This window comes from Chionomys nivalis, chromosome 9, assembly GCF_950005125.1.
Source record: "Chionomys nivalis chromosome 9, mChiNiv1.1, whole genome shotgun sequence".
Classification (NCBI taxonomy): Eukaryota; Metazoa; Chordata; class Mammalia; order Rodentia; family Cricetidae; genus Chionomys; species Chionomys nivalis.
Genome location: NC_080094.1, coordinates 48,885,772 through 48,899,341, shown reverse-complemented (window position 1 = coordinate 48,899,341; position 13,570 = coordinate 48,885,772). Strand labels below are relative to the sequence as shown.

The 13,570-nt window shown below is 43.4% G+C and overlaps 1 protein-coding gene across 3 annotated transcripts in view; it reads left to right on the top strand.

Moving 5' to 3' along the window:
• Positions 1-13,570, top strand: part of Galk2 (galactokinase 2) — a 116,532-nt gene that overhangs the window by 27,881 nt on the left and 75,081 nt on the right. For all 3 annotated transcript variants that reach the window (XM_057780530.1, XM_057780529.1, XM_057780528.1), the window contains exon 5: positions 1,837-1,983. In XM_057780530.1, the coding sequence (XP_057636513.1) occupies positions 1,837-1,983 (147 nt within the window). The remainder of the gene's footprint in view (positions 1-1,836; positions 1,984-13,570) is intronic.

The following is a 13,570-nucleotide window of genomic DNA, read 5'->3' as shown; positions in this document are numbered from 1 at the left end:
GGATTTGGAAGCATTGGTTAGGCAAATGCAATTTGACCTTCCTTAAAAAAAACATGCCTTTTTGTACCGTATGGGGAAAGTGATCTATCTATCTATCTATCTATCTATCTATCTATCTATCTATCTACTATCTACCTACCATCTATCTTCTTGTATTGTTTTGCATCCTTTTAAGGGCTTTAAACCTTTCTCTTTGATTTGACAACTTATGTGCAAAAACACAGGTTTGTACAATGAACTTTTGGGGAAAATAGTCATTTCAGTGTTAACCAGTCCAGAAACTTCAAATTAAAATACTAGAAAGATCCAAGGGATGATCTGTTTACGTGAAATTGAACATGTTATCCTTCTGGGATAGAGCTAGTCAGTATTTGGCACAGCCCATTTGTGTTTTCCAGCGTGCTGTGACTTTTGAACTTAAACACTGTATGCCAAGTCTGCTAGTAAGATTCACATTCAAGACGCTCTGTGGATCATTTATGGTTAAATGTATAGCACTCCCCGAGGACTGCCGCTTCTGTGCGGGCTGCCTGATGTTCTGTGTGCAGGGGCGTTGGCAGCAGCATGTCTTCAGTGTATAATTTGTTTGTGTTTCTGGAAGGAGAGTTTAAGATGACTTGGAGTCAGGAAGCACATCTGACTCTTGTCTTTTGTGGCACATGACTTTTGCCAAGGAAGAAAAAAGGACAAAAAATTAAGGACAAAAACAGTCTTTATTCACAGCGTTTTGTTGTTCCTTTGACTAGTCTAACTTGCTTATTGAAATTTCTCCCTAGAAGAATATGTATGATGAAATGCATAATTAGGTAATGTAATAGTTTCTCTCTCATACTTTGGTCTTGAATTATTTGAGAAGTTTCTGAGGAAGACCACGTTTTTACTGAAGTGCTGCATTTAATTCTAAATAATGATTATAATATGATATCACCCCAAATCTGATTTTACACATTAGTTCAAGCACATTAGAGATTTCTACCTTTATTCCAGAGTCTGGTTTAATTGGCCTTCACTGTTGGTAGAAAAGTTCTCTCCCTCCTCTGGGGCCTTCAGTATCCTTTACACCTAAATTTTAATCTGACTGCCTTTAAAGCTACCAGATGGCTAAATTCTATCAATAACTCCTATAAAAACTCTGAATTTCCTCATATAACTGACACACATTTAATGGTACAGACCCCATCTTCCACATGGGTGGAGAAATCCTAACTGGGACTCAGTCTTGGGTCTCAATCCCAGCATCCTTTGTGTGATTTTGGGAAAGTCTTAGAGTCTTGAGTCTCCCAGGGTCCTTCGTGTGATCTCCAGGATGATCTCTTAATCCCCCAGTGCTTACGTTTTTCTCTATGAAAAATGGAGTTGATAGAGTTGGAGCTTCTCTTCTTCACAGGGCCTCCTGAGGCCAAACCCCCTGGAAACAGCTGCTGTTGGGCTAAACTTCATACCAGACGCTGGCAGGCTGAAGCTCAGCCCGCTCACTGGTAGTGGGGAATTCTTGCCTTGCTGGGCAATTTGAATTCTGGTTGCTTTTTAGGTTTTCTATACTTGTTCAAATCAGTTAGTATTCAAAGAAAAACCATTCAAGGCAATTTAGGAAGAAAATCAGTAACTTTTTGTTGAACAAAATGAAAAGTCATTGTCAGATTGCTTCACACTGTGGGCAAGGGCCATTAAATCAGATGGCATGGGTAGCCTCCACTGTGTTGAATCATACCAATTTCTACAACAGCTTAGCATCTGTTGGTAGACTTTCTTCCCTCTGTGGAAGGATCGAAGTTTCTACTGCCTCTTGAATTCAACCCCGAAATGACTATTTCCGTGTTGCTCTTTCTTTCCTAGGAACACTTTGGTCTTAGTAAACTGACGGGGATGAACTGTCTGGTAGATGGAAACATTCCTCCAGGTTCAGGCCTCTCCAGCTCCAGTGCTCTTGTCTGCTGTGCTGGGCTAGTGACGCTCACAGTGCTGGGAATGAGTCTATCCAAGGTCAGTACCCGTGACATTAACCAGAAAACCTTCTAGACAGCATCTTCATTGGAAAGTCAGGAAGAACATCTTCCTTGATGCTGGCAACCTGTCTTAACCGGAAAGGAAAAGCCAGCGTCTGTGGGCAAGTGTTGTAATCTAACATGTTTGGTCTAAGGTTGGTCACTGCAGGGGTGCTGATAGTCTCCAGACATCCAGTCAGCAGGGCTGTGTGACTGTAGTGAGCTGCCCTTGAATTATATGTGGAGCTTGAGTAGAAGCGTCACTTTAAGAAGTCTCCTGATTGTTGACAAGATACATTCAGAGCAAGACATTTTAGGCCTCGAGGTTGGAGCTGTTCCCCCACCCCGTCTAAAACCTTAAGTGTTGATAGGCAGTGGGCAGAAAGCACAGGGAATAGGCAAGAAAGCAACCAAATGCCTGTCTGTTAATACCCAATACTAGTAGGTTAGTCACTGAAATAAATTCCAAAATTATTCCTTCAAAGAATAAGGAATTCTTGAATCCTACTTGAGGTCAGAACACCATTACAAGTTTGCGTATATCTCTGGTTTTGCAGTTCAGAGCAGGTGTGCTAAGATTTAATTAGAACTTGGGTGTTGTGCTTCAAGTGAAAGGTTATTGCAGATTTTTTTTTTCAACCCAGTGGTTCCCAATCTTCCTAATGCTGTGACCCTTTAATACAGTTCGTCTTGTGGTAACCCGACCATAACATTATTTCTGTTGGTACTTCCTAGCTGAATTTTGCTACTGCTATAAGTTGTAATGTAAATATCAGATATGCGGGGTATCTGATATGTGACCCCAAAGAGGTCCTGATTCACAGTTTGAGAACCACTGTTTTAAACCCATACATTCAAACTGAAGCTCACAGGTTGTTTGGGAACAGAATAGGCAGTAGGCGGAGCAAGAGAAAGCTAGCAATATTCTTAGTTTCTAAAAAGTGTGTTTAAATTTTTATAGTGAATATTTCATATATGGGAAATGGAGAAATAAAAAAAGAAAACAAAGATTTAGAATTCCCTTGTTATAAACATGCTTGTTTCATGGGAAAATTAGCTTGCTTACTTACTGCAGTACTATTTGCGAAGAGAAAGAAAAATTTGTATGTGACCTATGCCTTCTCTGGCACAACCTTTAATCTGATAGCTAGCTTAGTAATCATTTATTTTAGTCTGCTTGTTGTTGTAATAAAATACCCAAGATGAACAGTTTAAGGGAGAAAAGACTCATTTAGCTCAGTTTCTGTGATTTCAGTTTACAGTTTGCTGGCTACATTGTTGTAGGTCTGTGCATGGCAGAATATGGGGTACAAGAGCAGGATAAAGTAAAGCTGTTCATGGTAGACAGGGAGGGAGGGGAGGACAGAGGGGAGGATGGACGGGAGGACGGACGGGAGGAGGGAGGGGATAAGGGAGGGGAGGATGGAGGGGACGAGGGAGGGGACGAGGGAGGGGACAAGGGAGGGAGGAAGGTTGCTGATAAGATATAGTCTTCAATTTCATGCTCCCAGGGACTCACTTCCTCTATAAGGCACCAGCCCCTAATAGCTCATTCAGCTATGAACTAATCAATCTAATTAATGCATTAGTTGTTGATCTGGTGAATACCCCCATGATCCGATCACTCTCTACAGTGACACACCAGCTGGGGACCAAAGCCTTCAACACAAGTATTTGTGGGGGCATTTCCTATCTAAATCACAACATCTAACCCTTATTGTTGAATGACACCTTTGTGCTGGAAATGATATGGCATGGCTGAAATAAATAAATGGGATTGACTTCACTATGTTGGTGATTTCAATAGATGCAGATAAAGAACAGTTATAAGAGAATGTGATGTGGTTCAGAAGCGTGATGGAGTTGCAGGTCTAATCGAGATTTAGAGAGCACATGTAAGCTGAGATACCAAGGACATAAAGACTTATAGATGTTAGTCTAGAAATACTAACAGTCCCTTCACAAGATGGAGCTCCTTAATTTTGGACTTCCCAGACTGTAGACCAATGGGTGAAGTAAATTCTATTGTGTTTTGTTTTGTTTTTAGATAGGGTCTCTCTGTGTAGCCCTGGCTTTCCAGGAACTCGCTATGTAGATCAGGCTGGCCTCGAACTTACAGAGATCCACCTGACTTTGCTTCCCAAGTTCTGGGATTAAAGGCATGTGCCACCACACCCAGCCTGAATGTTTTGAAGAAAGGAAGACAGGGAATAGGATGATGAAACTACATCAGATAATTGTGTTAGCAGATGAAAGGGGCACAATAGGAGTAAAATTATCTTGGATTGTTGGAGAAACTAAAAGATGTTCATGATGGCTGGAGCCTATAGTAACTAAAAGATGTTCATGATGGCTGGAGCCTATAGTAACTGGATCATATTGGAGACGAGATGCTGAGAAGTTGAGTAATTTGAACGTTAGTAGATAGTAGTGGGGAACAATTGCTGGCTTTAATTTTAAGAAGAGGATAACATGATTTTATCCGTATCTGAGAAAGATCACAATGGGTATGCTATAGATCAAAAGTAACAATATTAGCAATAAAGAGGTGATTTAGTGTGCAGGAGTCAGGGTGAGGATGGAAGGAATTGGATATTCAGTTTAAGGTCCATCTTGGACAGAACCAGTAAGCTGTGGGCATTGATTGGTTGTGAGGATAGAGAACAACAGAGTCAAAGGTTTTTTTTTTTTCCTAGTTTCTGGCTGTGTGTGGTGCCTTGGAGTAGGGATCTAGATGACACTGTGACATAGACACATAGAGCTTCTCAGTTGTGAACAACACCTCTCTCTGGTGGTAAGGATCATCAGTTCTACAACTAACTCTAGGTTTTGAGACAGGGTGTCCTAGGCTGTCCCTAGACTCCCAAGCCTCTGGCTGGCACAGTGGCCTGTACTACGTTGTCCATCTTTCATTGTCCTTTGAAGCCTCTGGAGTGGTGAAAGCCAGGCCTGGTAGGTAGAGTGGGCTGAGACGCTGTGCTGGGGAACAAGAGTGAGGCAAGGGCCCAGCGGCTTCTACTGAGGAGGCCGAAGAGTAGTCTGAGAGGAGGGAAACCAGAAAGGAGGAGCAGCAAAGACAAGGGAGATGGCCCTTTGCGAGGTGAGTGGTGCTTGTGAGCTGCTGCCAGGAGGCCAAGAAAGTAGGGTCTGAGGAGACTCCATGCCGTACACCAGGAAGGGACTGCAGGTTTTGTGGGCAGTAGCGGAAGGGGAAAGTTCATTAGATATAAGAGTCTGTCGTGCACCTGTGGGAGGGCTGAAGTCAAGAACATCACTTTTTTTTTTAATGGGAGGATGAAGCTTATTCTTTTTTTTTTTTTTTGTATTTTTCTGACCCTTAATATAAATGTCTAAGGGGAAAAAAAGATAAAAGAAACACTTGAGCTTTTAGAATTAAATTTGGCTGTCTTTAGTTCCCCAATTAAAAATTATATATATGTATATTGTCAGTACTTACTGAGTCCAGTGCTTTGAGCACAGAGGGAACAATGTGTGTGCCCCGACTCTACCGGATAGTCTAAGCTTCCTGACCATATTTACGTTGGTATTTTCTAGAGAAGCATAATCATAAAGAGGGGTTTAGTTGTTGATTTGTTCACTTATTGAAATGAGACCAAATCTTGATTGAAAGGAAAAACATAATTTCTCAGGGTCTTTAAGTGCCAGCTGTACGTGTGGCTCTTACATCAGAAGCACAAGAATTCGGTGGACTGTAGACAGAGATAGTTCCCAATCTTCCGTTTTATTTGTGTTTTAGTTAGTACCCTGATAAGAAACAAACGGTGTGCAGAGTCGGACTGAGCCGAGAGTGATAAAGGCATCTGTAGAGGCTCCGGGCCCGGGGAACGGTTCAGGAGGAGTTCCTTGGTGAAGTCAGAAGCCACAGTGTTAGGAGCTGAATAACAGGGTAACATGGATGGAAATGACAAGGGGTGATATGAACCCGGGAGCTGTCTGCAGAGGCCCATCGCGGGCCAGAGCCTACTGTGGTACTACAGGGGCTGGGGATAGAGATCGGGATAACTAGTGAGGGCCCACAAGGATGGGTGACTGCAACATTTCCAGTTCTTTCACATTGGAGAAGCCAGTTAGCTGCACTCACTGCATGTAGATGTGGAAGTTATTAATATTCATTAATAAACTAAAGGTTTCTGGGGGAAGCCAGTAAAACAATGCCTATTGCCATAAAGATTCCAGAGAGCAGAAGGGATGAGTGGCGGCGACAGGTGGCAGCGGAGCAGGCAGCACGGTAAAGCACTGGGGAAGAGGGAAGGCACTCTTTTTCCCGGTTTCAAGATGCCAGAATAAAGGAACAGCTGCGCTTTCCTTTGCCAGCCTGCAGTCAGGCTTCTCTTCCGAAGCAGGGAAGATTAAGAAACGTAAATACAAGTTGTGTCTTTGATAAACCCGAAAGCACAAAGCACAAAGATGAGAAGTGGATGGGAGAAATGCCGCATGACTTAGCAGAATGAAGGAAGGTCGGAGCTAAGTGCCACGGAGGAGACATAGATGGAAGCAAGCTGACTCACCCGCAGTCTCAGGGAAGGGCAGGAAGAAGGCAGGGTAGAATGACAGGGTGGGGCAAGGTGAGGTGTGTTTTTAGTTGGGGACCAGTTAGACCCTTGTAGCCCTGTCTTACCTGGGACCACCCCGTCCCATGTGCACCAGTCCCTGGAGAAACTCCAGAGACTTTCTGGATTTAAGGGCACCGACCACCGAGAAAGGCAAGGCAGGAAATGGATTTGGTAACTGGGAAATTAAAGAATATTTTGCTTCCGAACAGTGAAACTTCTACTTTCCAGTGCTCAGGTCGGCTCTAGCACACTGGCACCCTTACCAACTCTCACGGGAAATGCCAGTGTGTCCTCAGAGGAAACTCCATGAGCATGACCCTATGGCATGCAGTGTGCCCCTGTCACAAGTGATTTCCAAAGCTTTGTGCTTTATTGACTGACTCAGAGGATCGTCCAATTTTGGAAGAAAACATCTAAAATGAAGCAGGCAGAGCAAAGTAGAGAAAATGAAGGAATTAGTAGGATAGGCAATGCTGTCCGCAGTCTGATGAGAAAAAACTAAGTGCCTGATTAAAGAACAGATGATAAAAAATTTCATATATGAAAAATGAAATCACCAACATAGGAAAATCAAATAAAAGGATTGGAAAAATTATCTGGTAACAAAGAAAAGAAAGGGATGGATAATAAGGGAGTGAAAAGAATAAGAAAATTTGTGAATCAATTCCAGAAAATTCCAACTATTTAGAAGAAACAGTGAAAGCAGCCACTAAAAGTAATATTTCCCCAAAATGATAATGCATTTAAACACAGTTTTTAAAAAACAAGTCTGATTAAGAAATGTAACTACAGGCTCTGTCTTTGATACACCAAAGAGATAAAAATATCCTGAGACTCTAAGATACAAAGCTGGAAAGCGACTGGGGGACAGTGCATGACTTAGCAGAATAGAGACAGAGAGAAAAGCCCTCACTGCGGCCAGCGAAAAGCTCAGTGGGCAAAGGCTGCCAAGCCTGCAAGCTGCAGTTCGGTGCCCAGACCCATGGGTGGTGGGAGAGCATAGACTCTTGAAGTCTTAGCGCTGACCCCCACTTGCAGGCTGTGGTACTTGTGTGTCTATGCCACCTCCACCTCCACTCCCCATATGCTACAGATATGAAATGGAATGTTTTAAAAAGGGCCCCTGAGTATTTGCATAATAAATGCGGAAGGCCAGACCAGAGCTGCCTGTGGGAAATTTGAAACTCAAGAGCTAAGAGTAATAAAGACTAAGGAGTAAGAAAGTGAAGACATTATAACTGAAAGACCAGGAATGGAAGTACTCCTCAAATGGGCGTTGGAAGACACTAGACAATGCAGCACTGTTTTTAAGATGTCAGTGACTGTTGACTTTAATGATCAGCTGTGAGGATAGGATAAAACACTTTAGCCTGTAACATGTAAAGAATGGAGGGACCTAGCTGCCCCGCCCATCCTAAACCTGGGAGCAAACCAATAAAGACGATGGCACAGGAACTAGGAAATAAAAATCCAGGAAAGAGTGAAGAGCCGTGCCCAGCATTCATGTCACCTGGTGAATCAGAACCAGCACAGAACAAATTAAAAGTGGGATGGGAAGAAATGGAACTTACACATCTTAACCACTGAAAATAAGAAATCTAACTTAAGCACATGTGAAAGCAGGCTGAGAGGCTTTCAGAGCTTATGTAGGGTTTAGGCTTATGTGGGTAGACAGTGATAGGCAGGAGATGCTACTAGGCACTTACTAAATACAAGAAAAACAAAAAGACTAGTCATGAAAGATTTTTTCAAGTTTTTGGTGTCTACATGAACAGTAGTCTCAATAACTGACACAAGCGATAAAGTTTTAATCAAGATTTTTGGCATAATGTCATTGAGAAAGGTAGGAAGGGTAAGGGGAAAGGTAAGGGGCCAAATCCTCACCCTTTGTGCTAGGGAAGCAATAGCGTTTAAGATGACGTGACTGGGTCTGGGCGCACATCTTAACCCCAGCACTAGGGAGGCGGAGGTAGACAGATTAATGTGTTTTAGGCTAGCCTGGTTTACATAGAGAGTTCCAGGCAAGATCAAGCTACCTAATGGGACCCTGTAAAAAAGAAAATAGGATTAAACAGTTCAATCATGTGGTTATTTGAAGCACCCCAAGAAGCATGACAGCTGGAGGCGTCTATAGTTCTAAGCCCTTGTGCTCTATTTGTTCCTTTAGACTATGTGTGTGTCACCCTTGGGTGAAGGTAAAGAATAGGAAGGAGAAGTGAGCAGCATGAGAAGGAAGAGAGGCAGTAGATGACCTGAGTGACCAGGAGCAGAAAGAGACTGGAAGGAGGGGGCACAATGGGACTCAGTGTGTCAGGGCTGGACATGGAGAACACAAGCTGCTAGGACACGGCCAAATCCAACAAGCTTGGCAGAGGCTTTTGGAGCTTTAGGTGACAGGATCAAAGAGAACACAGGCGTCCCTGCTGATGACAGTAGTCCATCCCAAAACCCAGATGGTCTATGCAAGGGCATTAAGCAGGAGTGTATTTGTTATTATTTTAAGTGGGGGAAATTATAATACATTGTTCCTTAGCTCAGAACCTTTAATTTTCTGCAGTGTTAGAAAAAGAGTAAAATTTCTTCTGTGGGGACACCACAGGAGTATAAGGCAAACCGCACGGTTTTTCCGAATGTCACACAGGGAATGAGGTTGTGACCAGCAGCTACTTGTGGACAATGCCTGTGTGTTCCCTTGCTGACGCCTAGTGTCCTAGGACTCCGCACAATGTGGACACTTCAGGATGTTTTCTTATTTAGATATCTTTAAAAAGTGCCTTCATCCTCACTCATCAGGGAAATGCCCATCAAATAACAAAATGTGTGTAAAGGTGGGGCAAAGAAAAAGCCCTTAGTGCTTGTTGTGGGAACATAAAGTAGCATAGTGCTGTGGAAATAAGCATGGAGGTCCCTCAAAAAGCTGAAAATAGGGAGGCTGGAGAGATGGCTCAGTGGTTAAGAGCACTAGCTGTTCTTCCAAAGGACCCAGGTTCAATTTCCACCACCCACATAGCAGCCCACAGCTGTCTTTAACTACTATTCCAGGGGATCTGACACCCTCACACAGACATACATGTGGGCAAAACACCAGTGCACATAAAATACAAATAAGTAAATTATGAAAAGCTGAAAATAGAATGATTTTATGATTGAGATAATCTCAAAGGAAAGGGTGTGATTTTGTTGGAATGGGTATGAGAGAAATGTGTCGCTGCGGGGCAAGGCTTTGAGGTCCCTACGCTCAGGACCCCTCCTAGTGTCCCAGTTACAGTTCCTGTTGCCTGAAAGATGTGGGGCTCTCAGCTGCTTCTCCAGCGTCACATCTGCCTGCATGCCACCGTGCTGTCTGCCATGATGATAGTGGACTGAATCTCTAAATCTGTAAGTGAGCCACTATAATTAAATGTTTTCTGTGGTCATGGTGTCTCTTCACAGCAATAGAAACCCCGACTAAGACAGCCCACTACATAGCTGAAGTCAGCATTCGGTAGAGACACTTGCATGCCCGTGAACTGAACAACTGTTCACAGCAGAATATTAGAGAATCAGCTGAGGTGTCCAGCAGCAGACAAGTGGGCAAAGCAAGCATGGTGCATATGCACAGTGGGGTACCATTTAGCCATTAAGAAGAAAAATCTCACGCCATTTGTAGGGAAATGGGTACATCTGGAGATTTTCAAATGTGTTAAAATGAGCCAGCTTCAGAAATACCACATTTTCCCCCCAAGCAGAATTTAGATTAAAAAAAAGAAAAAGACTTAAAAGCAGAGAAAAGGGTCTGTGGGAGGAGAAGGGGACCAGTAAGAAGTAGGATGGGTGAGGGTGATCTTGTAGAAGTCTTTGATAGATACACTCACAACAAGACTCAAAGGTTTTGTCCAATGACTGTTTTCTGATGAACACAAAGCTTATACAGTTTAAAACACAGGGAAATGGGGTGTACATACAGTATGGCATTTGCCAGTCTTGATCGGTTTTGAATGGGCAGATGGCCTTAGTTGTGGTGTGGAAACACAAATGCCGCCCTAATGAAGCTTAGGTGTCAAAGGTCAAGACTGGGTTGTACAAGGGAATTCATCACGGGGGGGGGGGGGTTTATCCAAGGCCACTTGCGTTCTATTTTCTCACGATGCAGCTTGTTTCTGACTTACCATGCTCAGTTTCAGTCTGTTCTTGGAGCCCACAAAGGACTAAGTGTCTTGTAAGGATGCTGGAGAAGCTTCCTGGCCTGGGACCCTGTTACTACTAACTCCTAGTTGTAGACATCAAAGTGTATTAGATTGGCTTCTACTCACAAATTCCTTCCCCTTTTTCCAAGTGGGATAAGGTGCATATTCTGAATTTATGGTATGGTGGTCTAAGCAAGTGTACCGTGGAGGATCTGCAAGGCAAGGAGAGCAATGTGGTAGTGGTCCATGCCCCATATTGAAATGCAAGGGGCAACTGTGTTTGATGAAGGTTGAAGTGGCCATCACGTAACAGCGGGTATAGGGGATATTATTTATATGCATGTCTTTGCATCATGTTAAAAATAATGCATGCAATTCCAAGTAACCCAGGATGGAGGCTGGACACTTCCTGGAGGCTGTGGTTCATTGACACAGGTGTTGAGACTTGTAGTTGGCATCAAGAACCTTGTTTGTTAGGAGAAACACACCGTTTCCATAGGAACGGCATTGGGTCTATGAGGGCTGCTGCTGGGAAGATAGATTCTTAGGCACTGCGAAATTGAATATCCTAAGTCCTGTAGATAGTGGCTTGGAGACATTTATCCAACAGTTACTATATGCCAGGCTTTGCTGTAGACATCGGAGATGCGACTGTAAACAAATCCAGGAAGTCTCCACTCCAGTGCAGTTTCCAAGTTGTTAGTGATGGGGGTAAGAAGTGTGGAGGTGAACATGGAATGTACCCAAATGCTCTGGGGAAACACGAGTTCCATCAACAGGGAAGCTGCTGCTTTATCTGGGGAGGGTTTGAAGGGAGACCTGTGGGAGAGACTGAGAACCGGGGCATGCCAAAGAGAGGCCAGAGAAGTTTGTCTTCTTGAGGATGAGTGATGCCCCGCCGCTGGGAGTGGGGCCATGAATGAGGGCAGAGTACTGGGAGGTAAGTTGAGAGGTGTTGGGGGCCATGTGGTACAGAACTGTCCATCTCTGACTGAAAGCCTGTGGGGGCTCTGAGCTACGGACTGCAAGATGTCCCACGCTGACTATTTCTTTCAGAAGTGCCCCATCAACGGTTCCCTACACCCATGGGACGAAACACTACCCAAAGAAGAGAAATTACAAAGGTCCTTCAGGCACTTGGTGCTTGTTGTAGAACGTGACCAGCTCTACTGACTGAACAGCCATTGTACAAGGCGTCGAGCATTTTACTTGTAAATAGGGTTGAAACTGTGGTTCCTTAGTAAAGTTAAACAGAGGATTTCATGCAAAAACTGAGTTCTGCTTTCAAATATTGAAAACAGTCCAGGGCTGTTTCAGGCAGAGGGAGCCCTCATGTGCATTTAAACAGCCCACTGGGCCAGGTTTACACGTACAGGTCAGCTGGGACCTAGAATCCTGTGCAGCTCATGAAATTCCCAATAACAACTTTTATCTAAGGAACGGTTTCTAGTTGCCAAACTTGTCACATAGGCAAGAGGTGATGTTCTTTGCTGAATGGTGTTTTTGAGGTTTAAAATCCTGTACGGGGACCCACTGAAGTTCCCAGGAAGTGAAATGCTTGAGGTTCTATAACACATGTATTCAATAGTCCACCTTGTCCACTTATAGGGGCCATTTCCTTTAGGGGTACACACATAATACACACACACACACAGATGTGCATACACATATGTATATACATAGCTCTCTATATATACATACATACATATATGTATACGTAGCTATTTTAAGGGAAATATTTTGGCCTTAAGGATGAGACCATGAGCTTAAAATGTCTACATTATAAAACAAAAAGGATCTGACCATTATCTAAAAGTTTCATCTAAAATTTGAGTGCTTTAGTAGCAGTTTGCTACGTGGTCTAAGAAAAATCAGCAGCTAAATTGCACTGTCTCTATCATTATGCTTAGGAGTCCACACAAGCATGGTGCTGCAGTTTGCTTAGAATAACACAGGCCTCCTCCACACACTAGCTAAGGAAAATAGTAGCGACAACATTCCAGCCAGATGTTGACTGCTAACGTGCTGCAATAGCTGGCCTCTGAGAGGATGGCAGCTCCAGAGCAATCTTGGGGAAAAAAAAAATCTCTTAATGAAGTGTTGAACATGGACCAAAGCCATGTGCTCACTGTACAAAACCCAGAAAGCTTCAGTGTTAGCCATGCATGGGTGGCCTGGATTTAAACAGGTTTGACATTTTAAGTTAATATGTAAATACAAAACCATCCAATAAAAAGGGCCTTTCTTTCCATTAAGGCATCGTGTTTGAGTCTCTGGTTTCGCTCTTTGCTGAGAGGAAGACTGGAGGCAGAGCCGAATCATTGATTGCTCGTTAGGGTTCCCTCCAGTGATGGGACTATGTGACTTAAGTGTGCAGTTACAGAGACTGTTCAGGTCACCCCCACCTCCCCATTTCCCTCCCCAGACTATGCTGACCTTTATCATAAGTGAAGGCAAACCTGAACAACTGGGAAAGGTGGACTGGAGGACGTGGGTCTCCGTTTCTGTGTAGTTTGAAATAACTACCACTGAAAATTTGTTCATGTGAGTGGCTACCTTCTAAGCTTTCACTGTGATGTCTGGATCCTTATCATTAATAGTCTACAGTGTTTTGAGGCCTCCACACTTTGATTTGCATGCTACAGTCTGCTAAAGATTATCCAGTATGTAAGAATTAATTGGAATTATGCAGGTGATAAATACTAAATATTCCACGCATGCATAACCCCACTATATTTATTCTAGGCACTGAATATACTAGAAGGATGAAAATTCAGGGCAGATGCCCCTCCCTGCCAAATCCAGAAGTGCTGTCATCTCTCTTCCTGTGTGTTCGTGTTTCACG